At 44.7% G+C, this 19,142-nt stretch overlaps 1 protein-coding gene across 1 annotated transcript in view; it reads left to right on the forward strand.

Annotated features, from left to right (window-relative positions):
* DNAH3 (dynein axonemal heavy chain 3) overlaps window positions 1-19,142 on the forward strand; it is a 379,066-nt gene that overhangs the window by 205,777 nt on the left and 154,147 nt on the right. Inside the window, exons 24-27 of the mRNA XM_066576291.1 lie at window positions 2,732-2,933; window positions 5,728-5,820; window positions 9,062-9,172; window positions 9,739-9,853. Coding sequence (XP_066432388.1) covers window positions 2,732-2,933; window positions 5,728-5,820; window positions 9,062-9,172; window positions 9,739-9,853 — 521 coding nt within the window. The remainder of the gene's footprint in view (window positions 1-2,731; window positions 2,934-5,727; window positions 5,821-9,061; window positions 9,173-9,738; window positions 9,854-19,142) is intronic.

A 19,142-nucleotide genomic window follows, 5' to 3' on the forward strand; every position in this document is an offset into this window, starting at 1 on the left:
GAGCCTAAATCAGGTTAAAGCAAAATTTCTGTTCTGAATGACACCGGGTGCTCGTTTCGGTTTGGGCCCCGTTGTGCATACAGACATAACATTAAGGCCATAATAGGTATGTTTCTGAACACAGGACAAACGGGGGTATATATTTTGGAGTGCCAGTCTTCATTCATGTGTGTGCTGTACAAAAAAAAACTTTTTAAAATGACACAATTGCCAAAAAGATGAAAATTATATTTTTTCCTTCTGCTTTGCTTAGATTCAGTCAAAAACCGTGGGGTCAAAATACGCAGTAGACCCCTATATGAATTCATTAAGGGTTATTCAAAATGGGGTCATTTGTGGGGGTCCTCTGTTGTTTTGGCCGCTCAAGGGGTCTACAAGTGGGCAATTGGGCCTAAAACACCTTAAGGAAAATATCTGTCCTGAAAGTCACTAGCTGCTCCTTTTGAGTTTCAGCCCTGTTGTGCTTACGGACATAATATTAGGGCCACAATAGGTATGTTTCTAACCAAAGGACAAACGGGTATTTTGGGGTACAAATCATTTTCATTTGCACTATAGAAAAAAAGACTGTCTTTAAAATGACATATTTGCAAAAATATGACATTTTATTTTTCTCTAAATTGCATTAGCTTCTGAAAAAAACAGTGGTGGTCAAAATACTCCTGACACCCCTCAGTGCATATATTAGGGGTTATTTTTTAAAATAAGCTCATTTGTGGGGGTATTTATAATTCTGACACCTATGAGCCTTTGGAATGTTGGCTTGGTGCAGGAAAACAAAATGTTCCTCAAAATGTTAATAATTAATGTTAAATTTGTACGTCTTCTAAATGGTTAAAAAACATTACATTTCTTCAAATGTGCTTCCATTATAAAGTAAACAGATGGAAATATATATCTTATCAAAAACTTGAGCAGTATGTTTGCACATATTTGAGATATTGCAGTTGAAAATGTGAAAAAATGACAATTTTCCTAAAATGTTCCCAATTTTGGCGCTTTTAATAAATACACACAAATTCTATCAGTCTATTTTTACCATGTAAATAAAGTACAATATATGGTGAGAGAACAATGACAGAATTAAATCTTTAGAGTTATTCTATGTTAAAGTGACACATGTCAGATTTCCAAAATTGAGGCGCAAACAGGTTTGGTCACTAAGGGCTTAAAAGGGTTGTCCCGCGCCGAAACGGGTTTTTTTTTAATTCAATAGGCCCCCCGTTCGGCGCGAGACAAACCCAATGCATGGGTTAAAAAAAAAAAAAGTTTAGTACTTACCCGAATCCCAGCGCTGCGGCGACTTCTTCCTTACCTTAGTAAGATGGCCGCCGGGATCTTCACCCACAATGCACCGCGGGTCTTCTCCCATGGTGCACCGTGGGCTCTGTGCGGTCCATTGCCGATTCCAGCCTCCTGATTGGCTGGAATCGGCACACGTGACGGGGCGGAGCTACGCGATGACGCGTAGAAGGGGGCGGAGCCAGAACTCCGCTCGTGCCGAGACCCAAGAGAAGGGAGAAGACCCTTCTGCGCAAGCGCGTCTAATCGGGAGATTAGACGCTGAAATTAGACGGCACCATGGAGACGGGGACGCCAGCAACGGAGCAGGTAAGTGAATAACTTCTGTATGGCTCATATTTAATGCACAATGTATATTACAAAGTGCATTAATATGGCCATACAGAAGTGCTTACCCTCACTTGCTTTCTCGGGACAACCCCTTTAAGGAACACTTATTGACATGCTATATTGCTCGTTATATCTCCATAGAGGCAGTTATCTGACCGTCTTAAGGGACCTATACACTCGTCTATGGACATGGATTATTTACTCGCATACAATATATGTATATCATAGGTATGCTTAAAGGGGATGTCCAGCCTCAAATGATTGATAGACTTAGGGTGCATTCACACGAACGTATATCTGCTCGGTTTTCACGCCGAGCCGATATACGTCGTCCTCGTGTGCAGGGGGGGGAGGCTGGAAGAGCCCAGGATCAGGAACTAAGCTCCCGCCCCCTCTCTGCCTCCTCTCCACCCCTCTGCACTATTTGCAATGGGGAGAGGCGGGACGGGGGCGGGGCTAATTCACGCCACTTAGCCCCGTCCCCGTCTCGCCTCCTCTCATTGCAAATAGTGCAGAGGGGCGGAGAGGGGGTGGGGAGGAGGCAGAGAGGGGGCGGGAGCTCAGCTCTTGCTCCTGGGTTCTTCCAGCCTCCCCCCTGCTATGAGGACAATGTATATCGGCTCGGCGTGAAAACCGAGCCGATATACGTTCGTGTGAATGCACCCTTATTGGCAGGATAGTCTATCAATAGTAGATCAGCCTTGAATCCCTGCTAATCAGCTCTTTTCTGGATCATGCACTGAGCTGATATCTGCAGGAAGCAGACACATCTGTTTTCACTACACTGGCCAGGTTAGGTATTGCAGGCCAAATTGCCAGTGGAGTGAATAGAAACATTGCCTGTAATACCAAGCCTGACCTCTGAGTGGGAACAGAGCTGTCTCATTCCGGCAGATATTAGCTTATGCACAAGAGTATTGGTCTAGAAAACAACTGATCAGCATTGGTCAGGGGTCCTAGACTCCCACTGATCTGCTATCCAGCAGATAGGCCCATCAATAGTTTACAACTAGACAACCCCTTTAATCAATTTGAAATAATTCCTGCCTTACAAAATGCATTTTTTGTAATTTATTTATTTATATCCTTATTATTTAAGGTTTTTCTTCCTCTCCAATGATGAGCTCCTTGAAATCCTCTCTGAAACTAAGGATCCATTACGAGTCCAGCCTCATCTAAAGAAGTGTTTTGAGGGGATTGCCAAGTTGGAATTTACTGATGATTTGGAAATCACAGGAATCATCAGCTCAGAGATGGAAATTGTCCCTTTAACACAGAAGATTTATCCGGCAAAGGCTAAAGTAATTTACTTACATTTTCTTTTTTTTAATGTCCTGCTCCCCTTATTATCTGTACTCACTGGATAAAAAGAAGACTTGACTAAATACACATACCTCGCGCTAAAGTAAATCTGTCTTGTATCCAGTTATTAGAATTGTATATACACGCTACTGTGTGATGCACGGCGCGGCGTATACGCCATCATGCAGGGGAAAACAGCTTAGCAGAACTAAGCTGTCTTCCCCTTTCCTCCCCCTCGCCAGCTCTCTGGATGGGGCGGGAGCTAGTGTGCTGAGCTCCCACCCCTCTCCGCCCCTTGCCTTTGTTTGCAATGGGAGGGGCGGAACAGGGGTGGGCTTAGCTCTGCCACCTCCCATTGCAAACAGCGGCAAGGGGCAGAGAAGGGGACAAAGTTTAACAGTCACGCTGCTAAACTCCCTCCCACCTCCCTTCTCCTGCAGCTGTCATTGGCTCTCACAGGAGTCAATGCAGCTGCTGCCACCGACGTAAAAGTGCCCAGACGGGTGCTTTTATGCTGCGGAGATACGCCCCTGTGCACTGATGCATTGTAAACCAATGCATCAGAGGGGCAGCATATATCAGCCAGGCGTGAAAACCCAGCCGATATACGCCCATGTGAATAAGCCCTCAAACTGTGTAAGAATATACTCTATTGAGAAGAGGGATAATGCCTAGTTATAATTTTATTCCTACTTTACCAGGAGATATAGCGGAGGAACAGCAAAATGCAGAGTTCTAAGAAAAGAAAAGATGCTCTAGAATTAAGTATTTGCTGAAAAAGACATGTCATAAGAGCTAACACATCCTCTTTAACTGTTACACAGGGTGGGCCATGGAAAAGCAGCCCGCTTCCTATCCCCTTTCATTTTGCCTCAGCACTATAAGAATTGAATGCTGTGCTGTGATTGGTTACTATGGGCAGCAAGGAAAGATTTTCTTTCTGACGGTCTTCATAAATCTGCCCCGTGTTGTTCTCCCCGCAACAGCAAATAGTTGTTGTGGAAGGCTATGTGGGAAGTGGATCAATTAAGGAAACGCAAGAGGCAGGGGTGTAGCTAAAGGCTCATGGGCTCTGGGAAGTGTTGGAAAAAAGTGTGTTGCTTGGAAATTGCAATCAGTCAGATATAATGCATGAAAATTGTGGTGAATGCACCCTAAAGCTCAGTCAGACGAGTGCCGATCCGCCCGTGTTTCTGCACGATAAGACCGCTGCACTGCAGGTGCGGACGACTTTCCACACCGGCCGGAAGAAAGAACACCTGGCCGGCAATGAAGCCGGTCATGTAGAGTGTCATCTGCACGCAGTGCGGCCGTCTTATCACGTAGAAACACGGATCGGCGCCCGTGTGACTGAGCCCTCAGAGGCTTCATCTGGACGTTCTGTTACTGATTTTTGTTTTAATTCTGGACAAAATAGAAAAATAAAAGAAACACACAGGCACAATTTTACACATAAATATACACACATGACTGGTGACACACTAGCATAAGGCTGAACTCACACAGTCGTAAGCGGGAAAACTCTGTGAGGCTCCCGCAGCGTTTTATAGCCATGAGCCCTGCTATGACCTACATACTGTCGCGTATGGCAGCGAAATTGTACTGCACATGACTGTGTACCCCTGCAGGCGGTCGTGCGCAGTACACCTCTTTTGTTTTTAGTTTATATTTCACACGCCATCGCTTGACATAATTGCGCATGGGCTGTGGCTATATATACGCAACAATCGAGAACAATGTGATCTACTGGTATGTCGCGTGTATCCGCGGCAAAATAGACCATGCTGCGTTCTGTTTTCCACTTGCAGATTATGCAATTCCGACATGCTCGTGAGCAGAACTGCGTAAGGCAATGCAATTGATTGCCTGGAAGCTACCGCGTATCACACAGGCGGATAGAGCCCGCAAAATTTGTATTTCCCATATGGTCGTATGAGCCCAGCCTAATTTGGCCACGTTTTTGCTTTTATAATAAGGATGTGTGTCCCCTGCCTAATCGTGCAGCCGATGGAACCCATTGATTTGGTTTCTTCACACGGTGTTGTTTTCCACGCGCTCAAATGCTTCGAAAAAAACTGCAACATGCCCTATTTTGGTGCACAATTGCACACCAAAAGCTGTCTGCATGAAATCGTGCACTGAAAATCAAAAATACCTGGAATTAAGTAGGCTAGCCCGCCTACTTAAACATGGCGCCACGGGACCGCACTGATGGGAGTGGTTCTGTAAGCACAAAAAAACCCCAGTAAAAAGCGCCACTATGGGCGGCCGCGCCCCGCATAGCGCATTTACGTCATGGTATCGTGACACAAATGTGGCCAAAATACACTTACTACACATAAATGTCACATACAAACACACACATGTCATTACGTACTTACTGCTCACCGTGCGACTGTATCATGCAGGCAGTACACAGTGAAATACGCTTGTGTGAAGCTTCCCTTATCCAACTATATACAGTATATATGTCAGTGTAGACCGTGAATTGCTGCATTATCAATAGATGTCTGCAATGTCCTATCCTGTTAGCAGACGTCAGTAACGGGCTTGTAATAATGAGTTTGCGCCAACATTCATGAAAACAGATGTGTCTACATAACTGCCGCTGGTCAATTCTCACTAGATTAATTAGACAGATTAGGTTATTTCTTATGCAGATGTTTCCTGCAGGTACTCCTCTATATATAACATGGAAGATCAGATGCTTTGTGTGCAAGGAGCTGACATGAGTAATGTGTCTATGTGTATCACGGTACTGCAGTGTAATGTACTGGTTTGTCTGCCTTCCAGGGTATGGTTGAAAAATGGCTTTTGCAAGTGGAAGAAAACATGTTGGCCAGCATGAGACAAGTCATCTATAATGGGATTGAGGGATATGTTGAGGTAAGGTTATTATATTTTTATTATTGCAGTCTCCTTAAAGGGATATTCTCCAGATGGACTTTTATCACCTATCCATAGAATAGGTGATAAAAGTCTGATCAGTGGATCTGTGGGACGTCTAATCGCTAAGACCTTCACCAATCTCGATAATAGGTGTTCAATATCCTCCTCCTCAACTCACTGCAGTCTCACAGATTGAATGGAGGGGCGGCTAATCACATGCAATGCTGCTCCATTCATTTCAATGAGGCTAATAGAAATAACCAAGTACAAGTGCTCTGCTATCTTTGGCAGTCCCATTGAAGATGAATGGAGCAACATCGTGTATGCTCAACCACCACTCCATTCAAGTTCCGACTCACTATGGGAGGTGCAGTGAGGAATGTAAGCAATGCTCTAATAACGGATAAGAAATGTGACTCTGGCTATGACTCACCACATTATATAATAATGAATTCTTAACTATAGTTTCTTGTTGATCAGCCAGCCCAGCTTGTTTGTTTCTGGTGGCAGACTATCACTAAGATATAGAATTACACAGCTTGACATTAAGTAGATGTTAAACAATTTACTGTAAACCTTCAGGAGTGGAATAACATTTCCTTCAAGAAGTTGCAGCAAGGGCTTATCATATTAGTTACATACAGTAAGGGAATCTGTCTGTCTATATGAATAGAATTACTTTTTATATATCCACCAACCTGTTCTGTCCCTGTGTTGTGGCCTAGTCAGTTCACAGGACGATACTAACCAACTTCTGTTTTTTCGGAGTAACCTCAATTAAATTAGTTAAAGTGTACTTAATTTTTCAGATAACGTCTTCAGAATAATCTGATGTTTGTACGTGAGGAATAACACTATATCTGGCCACTTGAGGAATAACATATTAGCTCACTTTTATTCTGCATTTTCACCATTTTTCTCCTCTGCAGGCTGTATATCGGATCCTCAGTTCTCTCTGAACTGGTGGGAGGCATCTTAGTTGTTATGCTGTTTTCTATGCACGATGCACAGAGAATTGCAGATACTGTTCTCTAAATGTTTGGATCAGTTTTAATGTGAATCCAAATTACAATGGAAAATCTAGTGATCGGAGAGACTTTGAGTGAGACCAGGTCATCAATGCTTGATTAGCCAAGACCAGTATTTCATAAACTGACAACATTGTGCTGTTTACTTGCGCAACAGTATGGAGAGTATACTGAGAATGGTGTGGTCGAGGAAAAATATCTAGCAGAAAGACATTTTATGGATGTGGACAGCTTGTTGACTAAAGGGGTCTGAAGAGGATGTGAAGAATAAATCTGACGAACATACACTGCACAGCTAGGCAGATTGCTGCTGAATGCAATGCTGGTGCTCCAAGTAACGTGTCTGAATGCATAACTCATCATTCCTTACGATGATAGCAGACAAGCAGTTTCAGCGCCATTGCTGTCTAAGGGTTCTCTCACACATTACCCCGGCAAAGCACGCAATTTCAATTGCGGTGCTTTGATGCAATTTTACTTTTGCTTTCGGCCGTAGCTCCATGCGTCCGACAGCATGTCATTGTGATGGGTGATGAAGTGCGCTAAACAGCCAAAGGTAGAGAAGACAGCACTCGAAAATCATGCCGCAATCAAACGCATGTTTGCGAGGCCCCATTGATTTCAACAAGATTGTTGTACCGCGATTAACGCAGCGTTCAAAATGCCACGTTAAACGTGGTAAAAAGCGCTTGTTTGAGAGAGACCTATCTCACAAAGGCGTTTTTTTCTGCGTTAACGCTGCGTTTGCAGCACTAAACACTGTCAATCATTACCATTGATTTCAATGGGGCTTCTCAGACAAGCGTTAAAACGCAGTATTTTTAACGCTGCGTTTTTCAATTGCTGTCTGTTCTATTTTCAGGGGTTTCTGTGTTTTAAAACACAATACTTTGCCCATTAAAATAAATGAGGTACATTTTGAGCACTGCTGAAAGCGCGGTAGAATGTGATTACCACGTTTACAGCAGCGTTTTTGACTGCATTTTTTTCAGTTCTGGCATTATCAGTTTGCTTGGCTGCGTTTACAACTGTGATGAATACACAGCTGAAAATGCTGTCAAAAACACGTCAATGCAGCAGTAAACGCTGCGTTAGAATACGTAGCATTTGTTCAAGCGCCTGTGTGAGAATGACCTAAGAGGAATAGAAAGGCGAGACTCCAGTGAGCAAAAGAGTAGAAAAATTGGACCACTGAGCCTTGGAAAAACATGGCCTGGTCAGGTGAATCTGGATTTCTGTTGCACCGTGTCGATGGGAGGTCAGAATTTGGTGCAAGCAGCATGAATGGAAGAACCTTTCCTATCAGGTGTCAGCAGGTCATTCTGTCTGCTGGAGGTAGAGTAACGGTGTGGGAAATGTTTGCTTGTTACACAATGGCTTCTCTGATTCCTGGGGATGGATGCCACAAGAAATCTTTGTGGTTCTGAAAGCCAAAGGAAGTCTGTTAAGACTAAAACTCTGTTAAACTCTATTTTGTCTTGTCTCATACAACACTAACTATGAACTTAAGCTCAATTCTGTATTTCAACCTGAGATAAGGATTCATCTGGGTGCACAGCCATTCCTTTGATTCTTTCAAAATCTCTCATGAAATATAGTTTGTTCAGTTATCAGCATTCCGCAGTTTGAGATGTTACAAGTTTTTATAGATATGTACTTATGTGTTAGTTTTACATGAGAATGAAAACTTGCTTACGTGAGTTAATAGTTTCACACGAGACCTTATGTGAAGCTTTGGCATAAAGCCATGTATACTCCTTTCTTTTCTTGATAAAAACTCTTTCTGTAGTAATAAAAACTTAGAATTCTTTGGAATACAGAGAACTGTCTGTGTCTCATTGATTTCTTCCGGACGGATATGCAGTAATAATTGGGAACTCGGCAACATATCATTTGGAGTCCCTGCAATATCCCTAACAAAGTCCAATATGCTACTAGATGGGTGATAAAGTGGTCATTCAGTGTATATGACTAATGCTGTGTGTATTGTGATGAAACATTGTCTCCATTTAGGTGATTTTTTTTTTTGCCTGACCAGGTCCTTTGTGATATGGGTGAGTGGATCTCCAAACAGATCCCCTGTTTTCTGCCTGTATTAGTGTTTAGTTTCGATTATAAGAACACATATAGATGAAATTTTATAGTCAGATATTACAATGCTATTGTTCTGAAGTTGATGTATTTGAGCTATCATATTTTTGTTGTTGCAGGTTCCTAGAAAGCAATGGGTCCTTCAGTGGCCTGGCCAAGTTATTATATGTGTATCTTCTATTTACTGGACAAAAGAAGTATCAGGAGCTATTACAGAGGGCACTTTGTCAGTAAGTAACAACCCACGGTGTCTTCTATTACAGTTATTGTAGTCCATTGATCTCTCATGTACTGTATTCCTCTATTCTCTCATTGGTTAGAAGACATACATCACTCCTAAGGCTGCCTGTGAACGGGCATTGCGGTATCTTGAGTTGGAGATCCGCCGTGGGATACCGCCGCCAGGGAGCAGGAGCCGGCAGACGGATCTCCGCTGTCAGCCTATCTGACAGATAGGCTGACTGCAGAGAATCGTGGTAGTTTGCAGCATGCTGCGAATTGCAGCCCGCGAGCGGAGAATCATAGTGAACAGGGGGGAAGCGCTTTCCATAGCAACGCTATGGAAAGCTGTCACTGCGTTCTCTGAGGCCGGATTATCGCCGTGGGGAACGCAATGAATATACACCCGTGGATAGGCAGCCTTAGTAACCTCACTTGCACTGTATGTTGACCATTTTGTCAATAGCTAGCAGACTAGTTTCAACCAGATTCCATAAACAGCCACATTTATGACACTAGTTGTTATATTTCTGAAGAAGAGCTCCAGAATTGCTGTTAAATAAATAATTTTCCACAGGCTTTCTTGAAGAAAAGCAATAAGCAGATCAGTGAGATTGTTGAACTGGTCAGAGGGAAATTGTCTGGCGGTACACGAGCAACTTTAGGAGCCCTTACAGTTATTGATGTACACGGTAAGATCTATTTCCAAAACTTCTGCCACTACAGATTACAGGTTTAGTAGTTGGTTGTGAAATTGAAGTAGACTTCACTATCTGGGTGTGATTACTTTTCTGATCAGCATCCTCCAGAAAAGAGTGCACAGTAGAAATTCATGGAAGATCAAAAATTTGCAGCGATGTGAATGTATTTTTGCAAGAACTGACAGAGCTGTTACTGTACAGTTCTATGGAGTAGGATATACCAAGAACAATCCAGATATTATGACTAACTAATTATTAGTCTGATATTTTGCGATAAGAGTGTTCACATAAAATATGCAAATTTACATGATTTATATGAAGTTATATATTTTTTTACAGTCAAATTGTTTTTTAAATGTATATTTCCATTTGCCCTTTGGGCCTCCTTCCCACGAACGGATTTCCGCCGCGTAATTCGCGGCAAAAATCCGCTGCGTTGCCCGCAGCTATTAGGTTCTATTGAACCTAATAGCTCAGGGCACGCAGTGCGGAATTCCGCACCGTGAAATCTCCCGTCCTCACCCGTGGCATGCTCTATTTGCCGCGGGTGTAGGCGCTGACGGCTTCCATTGCAGTCAATGGAAGCTGTCCGTTCACGCTATCTCCCGCTGTAACACAGCGGAAGATAGCGTGAAAACGCTTTCCCGCCTACCGCCGCCGTGTCATATGACGCGGCCGGCGCGTCACGTGACGCGGTGGGCGTGTCATGTGACGCGGCAGCGGTGGGCGGGGAAGCGTCATGCGGGAGCGAAAACTCCGGATCCACTGGTAAGTATGGGGTCTCTGGGGGGCGCCGTGACGGGCTTCGCCGCGGAATATTCCGCGGCGGAGCCCGTCACGCTCGTGTGCAGCCGGCCTTGTTTTCATGCTAGGACTATCTTTATGCCAAGATTAATTTGATTTGATTGTTTCTATTACTATTATTGGTTTTATTATTATTACTACAACCTCGCATTCTATAATATTATATGTCAATTATTTGTGTGAGACCCAATGTCCACTTGCGGCTTTGATTTGCGGAACTCGCATGGGTCACCCGCTGGGGAGATCCGCAAATAAAGCCGCCCATAGGGATGCGTTAGCATCTGCAGATGATTTAAAAGCATGCGGATGCCATTTTCTCCCGGCGTGCGGATCGCACGCTGTGGGAGAAAATCGCAGCATGCTCCATTTTGCCCGTGGATTCCGTGGGGTGGCTTACATTAAAGTCAGCGGAAGCCGTCATATCATCAGGACATTAAACAAAAAGCACTGCGCATGCGTCCGGCACGTCGCTGGCATGTCTAGACGCATCCGCTGTGCTAAAAAAAGGAGATCCATCCTGCACAGACGAGATCTGCGCTGGAGCCAGAGAGGTAAGAAAACCCGCACGCAGGGATTCTGCTGCGGGATTCAGCAGTGGACTCCGTGCGTGCACATACTACCCTGGTTCACACATACATACATTATTTTATTTATTTATATTAGTTTTTCTAATTTAATTTCAATCTGCCTTGATAATCTCGTTTTGTTTTTGTTTTGTTTTTTCTTCTTTTTTACTAATATCTGAATAATGTATCATACCCCATTAACTACTGTCCATGTCACTTTTATTCTATTTTGTCTCTATACCCTATATGTATGTTTTGTATAGTGTAACCCCAGCTTCCCATACCTCAAAACTCATATACAAGCTGGTTTTAATAATAAACTGAGATCTTTTTGGCAAAACACCTAATCTCAAATATTTTTATTACGTTTGAAGATTGTGCCACATTCACCCTTCATGTCTCAAACAGTGGGACATGAACTTCCTCCAGTTCCACTAGGTATAATAGCGGAACCAAGGGGCGACGTAGCAACCATCCACTATCACGCCCCTCAGTACTTCACAATACCCATTGGGTGAAATGTTATGTAGGGTGGGCAGCCCCTCCCATATACAAGAAACTCCTCTTTCTCTTGTCAGCAATTTAGCGCCCTACTTCCATTTTTTATCCCATTTCCTCTTCACAGGGGTTGCTACACCTTTTTTCTTACATTTCTCTACATTGCAGGATACAATTCGGAACCTGTATGCCTCCATGCCCACCCGTATCACATCTTGTATCCAAGTTAGAGGCGGTAAAACAGGGTACTAGAGCCCCATGCCCATCCATCTCACTCTTACACCCAAACTAGAGGTGGCTCAAGAGGGTACTACAGCCTCCATGCCCTCCCATATTACATCTTGTATCCAAGCTAGAGGCAGTACAACAGGGTACTAGAGCCTCTATGCCCACCCGTATGAAATCTCGTATCCAAGCTAGATGAGGTACAACAGGGTACTAGAGCCTCCATGCCTTCCCATGTCACAATATCACATCTTGTATCCAAGCTAGAGGTGGTAAAACAGGATACTAAAGTCTCCATGCCCCCTCCATATCACATCTTGTATTCAAGCTAGAAGTGGTACAACAGGGTAATAGAGCCTCCATGCCCACCTGTCTCACATCTTGTATCCAAGCTAGAGGCGGTACTACAGGGTACCAGAGCCTCTATGCCCGCCCATATCTTATCTTGTATCCAAGCTAGAGGTGGTACAACAGGGTACCAGAGACTCCATGCCTCCCCATATCACATCTTGTATCCCAGCTAGAGGCGGTACAACAGGGTACTAGAGCCTCCATGCTTGCCCGTATCACATCCTGTATCCCAGCTGAAGGCGGTACAACAGGGTACTAGAGCCTCCATGCCCGCCCATATCACATCCTGTATCCCAGCTGAATGCGGTACAACAGGGTACTAGAGCCTCCATGCCCCTCCCGTATCACATCCTGTATCCCAGCTGAAGGCGGTACAACAGGGTACTAGAGCCTCCATGCCCCCCGTATCACATCTTGTATCCAAGCTAGAGGCGGTACAACAGGGTACCAAAGCCTCTATGCCCGCCCGTATCTCATCTTGTATCCAAGCGAGAGGTGGTACAACAGGGTACTAAAGCCTCCATGCCTCCCCGTATCACATCTTGTATCCCAGCTAGAGGCGGTACAACAGGGTACTAGAGCCTCCATGCCTGCCTGTATCACATCTTGTATCCAAGCTAAAGGCAGTACAACAAAGTACTAGAGCCTCCCTTCAAGAGTTCAGTTTTCCAAAATAAATCCTCCCTTTTTTCTGATACTGTGTTTCTCGAAAATAAGATACTGTCTTATATTAATTTTTGCCCCAAAAGAGGCGCAGTGTCTTATTTTTCGGGAGGGGGGTTAATACTCACCTAGCAGGCGCTCTCTGGGTCCCTCTCGCTGGTCTCCGTCAGTCTTCTGTGTAGTCCTCGGCGCTAAGAGAGCATTCTCTTCCTGGTAACAGGGCTTGAATAACCTGTCTCTAGCAAGAGATTGCTGTGATTGGTTCAGAAACGCTGCCTTAGCCAATCAGAGCCGGCGCTCGATTAACCAATCACAGCCATTCAACTATGTCATTCAATGGGGGACCCGAACGGCGCCTGCTAGGTGAGCTTTTTTTTTTCTTCATGTAGTTTAGCTAGGGCTTCTTCTCAACCCCTCTCACTCAGGATAGGGTTTATTATTAGGGTAGATCTTATTTTCGGGGAACACAGTATTGTAATCACTTACTTATATCAGCGTTACAATCACAAATAGAAAGTTCCACTTGATCCCGACAAATAAATCCCTTCTAGAGGAGGGATTTATTTTTACAATTAGTGTAGCAGAATACATTGAAAAGTAAATCACATAACCAGTACAATGATGCTAACAAATGCAAACAAATGATCTACCTGCTCACAATACGAACCCTGTAGCGTAATACCTATCATGCAGCACAGATAAGGAGCCAAAGCATTTTGTAGTATAAGAAAAAGGGTCAGGCAGCAAACTTCAGGTGCTTAAAGACTTTTATGCATAAGCATATCTTTTACATACACCTTATGGTCACAAGGAATAGACGACGTTTCGACCCCAAAATAACCGGGTCTTTGGGGTCGAAACGTCGTCTATTCCTTGTGACCATGAGGTGTATGTAAAAGATATTCTTATGCATAAAAGTCTTTAAGCACCAGAAGTTTGCTGCCTGACCCTTCTTCTTATTCTGGAATCATACTTTGGGACACGGATTCAGTCCCTCCTTCAGGCTTGCATCATACTGATGTGAAATTACCCCCCTAAATGGTGTGGTAAGTGCTGCTGGCTTAAGTTTTTTTTCTTTGAGATTAAAGCATTTTGTAGTGACAGTGTTAATGAACTCCCGTATATCATTGTGGTAGGAGAAGAAACCACTATCAGTCAAAGCTTAGAAATGGTGACTACACCTAAGTTAGGTATTGGAGAGAAGGGAAGGTGGGTGGAGATGAAATTGTTCAGAGCGATTGTCATTCAGTATAAATGCATGCACCGGCTGAATAATGAATGATAATTCATTCACTTATTGTTCATTGTTCAGTATATGCATGCATAAAAACTGAATGATGGATTGGCCCGTGTAAGCAGGCAGTTATTCATCTATGAATGACTGCCTGTTTACTGTGAGTGGAGTTGGCCAGGCTGGAACGATCCCCGGCCCACTCTGCCTTCATTCACTGAGCGATGATCGTTCCTGTGTAAAAGCACAGAATCCATCATCACTGGGACTTCCCGTGTAAGAGAGCCCTTAGCTCCCCCTAGTGGTGACTGCAGACAATTAAAATTACTAGGGAATTTGACTTCAAATTAGAAAAACAGAGCATCACTCACTATACAGATACATTAAGATGATGATCCAGATGGAATTCATTGTAGACATTCACATTACAGTTTTAGGCGAGATGCAATATTTCAGCAAGACACTAAAATCGATTGTGCCAAGTAAACCATGGAAAAAGGCAGCATAACATGCTTCATATACTATAACCTCACATTGTTACAGCCAAGAGGTGTTAATGAAGGAATTGTTAGCAGTAACGTGGAATTAGACGTTCTTCTCTATTGTATGTGTTCTAGAAATAATAGCATCCACAAACATGATCCTTCCAGCACCCTTGTAATGAGGCTGAGGCTCGCTATGTAAATAACAAGCCTCTAATTCATCAGTCACTTGCAGATTGCAGCTTAAACCTTTATGCCATTTATCAGAGAATACCTGTAATTAAAAATGTGCAGATGGCATCTTCTGTAATAATGCTTACTTGCTTCACTAGACAGAATTTAAAACAAGCCCACTGAAAAAAATATGCAATGTGGTATTTAGTTTTTTAAATCTGTAACCGAACCCCTTAATTATCACACACAGTATATAGTACTGGGTTCCTCTGATGGAACAGAGAGGCCTTTGGGGCTCCCTCAGGCGCCAAGGCCCGAGTGTGACCACATCCTCTGCACCCTTGTAGTCTTGCCCATTTTATGCACTGCGCAAGTATGTAAGGGTTTGTCTGAATTCCTTATGCCATGTTGGCTATATATATTACAGCTTATAGTATAAATGTTGGAAATCTAGGGTCTCTTGATGGGTGTATGTCTGATTAGTGTCTTCATTGGACTTTGACGAGATGCCAAGGGTATACAGAGCTAATGGTATCCTCCTTCTTTATAAGCAATTGCCAAGTGCAGCACTTAGCATTGTTTCTGGACTTGATAGGACTATTGGTGTCCGTTGGCCCTAGGTCCAAGCACCACAGCAGAGAACCATGTATTTAACCCTTTCCAATCCACTGTCTGACGTCTGAAGACATTATGATTTAAGGCTGTACAGCTCCGATGTTGGAAGACGTCCAACGGGGTTCTCTTACTGTATATTGCCAGCCTCTCCGCTGTCGGAGCCTATCCAACGTGTCACCTCATGCAGTACTGGCTTTAGCCAGCATATAGCTGTTACCGTGCAGCGGTTGATGGTCCTCCCAGGGCGGCGGTCTGCAGGGTCCCGCTGTCGGGGCACGTCCCCCCGGCTTGTTGTCCGGCTGCCGGGTGTGCGGGTGCCTGGCCGGCATGGGCGGCGTGGTGCTAGTGGCGCGCGGCGCCGTGCGCACGCACACGTGTAAGTGCAGATGCCGTGCATGAGCTCCCTTTTGTTGTGCTCTGTTGGGAGTTGGCTGTCTCCCTCTCTCCGTCCCTGGGCGGAGGCTTTTGTTTTTAGGTCGGGCAGAGACTTGCAATCACTGCCAGTTATTGGTTTCCCTCAGTGTGCTAGCTAGTCTGCCTCGTTGGTCTCCTGCTCTGTCATCTTGTCTACTATACTTTGCTATTGTCCGCCAGGTTTTTCCATCTGCTTCAGTACTGCTTAGTATTGTTCGTGTTGGTTATTTTCATCTGCCTATTCTGTCAGTATTCTACACTTTCCATCCAGGTACGCCAGCATTCCTTTTTTGGTCCCTCATGAGAGTAGGGACCGTCGCCCAGTTGCCCGCCTGGGGTTAGCCAGGAGTGAAGGCAAGTAGGCAGGGACAGGGGTTGTGGGTGAGATCTAGGGCACCTGGGCTGGCGTATCAAAGGTAGTATACCGTAACATAATAACTGGCTCTTAAAATTGCTCTCCAATGAGGCTATGAGTACCCTCGCAAGTCAGTTGCAGGATTTAGTGGTCGTGATCCAAGACCTGTCCGGTCGTATGGTGGCCCAGGAGTAGCAGGAGTTAGTGCATGTTTCTACCGCCCCTTCTATTCCTGAGTCCAAGTGTCCGCTTCCTGAGGTATTTTCAGGGGAGAGGAGCAAGTTTTTTGTTTTTCAGCATGCATGTAGATTATATTTTCGGATACGGCCCCGCTCCTCTGGCTCAGAATCCCAGAAAGTTGAATTGATTATGTCCTTACTTCGGGATCCCCCCCAGACATGGGCCTACTCCTTACCCGAGAGTTTAGCTTGCCTGAAGTCAGTTGAATTGTTTTTTCGGGAACTTGGAGGTATTTTTGGTGAGCCGGACCGTGTGGGGTTGGCGGTGTCACAGCTCATGTCTCTACGTCAGGAGCAGCAGTGGGCAGAGGACTATTGCTCTAAATTTAGACTGTATGCAGGTGAAACCTCTTGGAACGATAGCGCCCTTAAAGATGTGTTTTTGTTGAGTCTTTCTGACGCTGTAAGGGACCTACTCATTTCTCATCCCGCTCCCGTGACACTCAATGAGGCGATGGAATTGGCGGTTAAAGCTGACAGGAGGCTGAGATCTAGGAGGCTGACAGGAGGCTGAGGAATGTCAGGCCCATAAGGCTAGGGAATTCAGCAGACCCGCTCCCACTTCTCCCATGCCAACGTCTGGTGCCGAGCCTATAGAAGTCGACCAGCTAAGTCCCAAGGAACGGCAAAGGTTCTGGATGATTTATCGTCTCTGCCTCTATTGTGGGAAAGCCGGACATCGTGTAGCGACCTGTCCTCAGAAGTGTCTACAACATCAGTCCGAACCGGCAGAAAACTTCAGATCCTAGGCGATTTTTGGGAGGATCGCCTAGGATCACAGGTACTCCCTAAGTTGTTGGTGCCGTGTCAGATTGGCTTCAGGAATTTCACTCGGTCCGGTCAAGCTTTTATTGATTCGCGTACTGCCGCCAAATTGATTAGTTTAAGTTTCGTCAGACCTCTGATGACTCAATTCTCGGCGTTAAAGATTCCCATACCCTTCACTAGTATTAATTCTACCCCTCTGTCTGCAGGGGTAGTACAATGGAGGGCCCCCATGTTACAGTTCACTGTGGGTGTTCTCCATTCTGAGGATCTGTCGTTTTTAGTAATGGAAAGGATGTCTGTTGATGTAGTGCTTGGTATGCCCTGGTTGGCACTGCACAATCCCCGATTTGATTGGTCCACTCGGGAATTGACACATTGGGGTTTGTCCTGTCATAGTCACTTAGCTACTATACCCATGTGTTCAGCAGATACCATACTTGTTCCTGAGTATTTGTCCGATTTTCATGATGTATTTTCCAAAAGACTGTCTGAGACTTTTCCTCCCCATAGGGAATGGGACTGTGGTATTGATTTGATCCCCGACAGTCCCATCCCTAAGGGAGCCATTTGCAATTTGTCTGGGCGTGAGCACGAAGCCCTTAAGTCCTACATCTCAGAGTCTCTGGCCAAACGTCATATCAGGCCATCCAGTTCCCCTGCCGGGGCAGGTCTCTTCTTTGTAGAGAAGAAGGATGGGACATTGAGGCCTTGTGTGGATTATTGGGCTTTGAATAAAATTACAGTGAAGAACCAGTGCTCCTTGCCCCTGATTCCTGATTTATTGCATCAGGTGGTAGGGGCCCAATGGTTTTCCAAATTGAACTTAAGGGGGGCCTACAATTTAATTTGCATCCGAAAGGGAGATGAGTGGAAGACCGCGTTCAACACCTCGTTCGGACTTTGTAATGCCCCCGCTGTGTTTCGGGAGTTTATGAACGCGGTCTTCCACGACTTCCTGGGGGTATTTTTGGTCATATATCTTGATGACATCCTGGTGTATTCGCCAGACTGGGATTCACATGTGCGGCACCTGAGGATGGTTTTGACCCGATTGCGTGAATACCAACTTTTTGTCAAGTTGGAGAAATGCATTTTTGGTACTAAACAAGTGTCTTTCCTGGGTTATGTGATTTCATCCACAGAGATTCAAATGGAGTCTGATAAAGTGGCAGCAATCTCCCAATGGGTCAGACCAGATAACCTGAAAGCTCTCCAGCAGTTTTTAGGTTTCGCAAATTCTTACTGTGAATTCATTAAGAATTATTCTGTTATTGCTCAACCTCTGACCCAACTTACCAAGAAGGGTGCCGACTTGGTAAGATTGTCGCCTGAGGCCCTAGAGGCTTTTAGTCATCTCAAAAGGGCGTTTACTGCTGCCCCGGTGCTAGTACGGCCGTTCTTCATTCAGCACCCTTGCTTCCTTACAGCTATTTCTGCGTCGTCTGCCTGTCCTGCAGCTGATGTCACCACAGATGTGCTGCAGGGGGTATGGAAAGAAGTAGAGAAGAACCTGGAAGCAACAGGGCTCGTATGCAGTTGCGTAGTGGGAGGAGTCTGTCAGTATCTGAACCTTACAGGATGGGACAGAAAGTATATTTGTCTTCTAGAAATCTCAAATTGAAGGTTCCGTCTTTGAAACTAGCGCCGCCTTATGTGGGTCACTTTGTCATCGGGGGTGTAGTAAATCCACTTGCTTATGAACTTGATTTGCCAGCTACAAGGGTTCATAGGGTTTTTCATAAGTCATTATTGAAACCTTTTGTCCCTGGGTGCAGGCTTTTGTTTAAAGGTCGGGCAGAGATTTGCAATCACTGCCAGTTATTGGTTTCCCTTAGTGTGCTAGCTAGTCTGCCTCTGTTGGTCTCCGGCTTCTGTCATCTTGTCTGCTATACTTT

This window comes from Eleutherodactylus coqui, chromosome 8 (assembly GCF_035609145.1).
Source record: "Eleutherodactylus coqui strain aEleCoq1 chromosome 8, aEleCoq1.hap1, whole genome shotgun sequence".
In the NCBI taxonomy this organism is placed as follows: domain Eukaryota; kingdom Metazoa; phylum Chordata; class Amphibia; order Anura; family Eleutherodactylidae; genus Eleutherodactylus; species Eleutherodactylus coqui.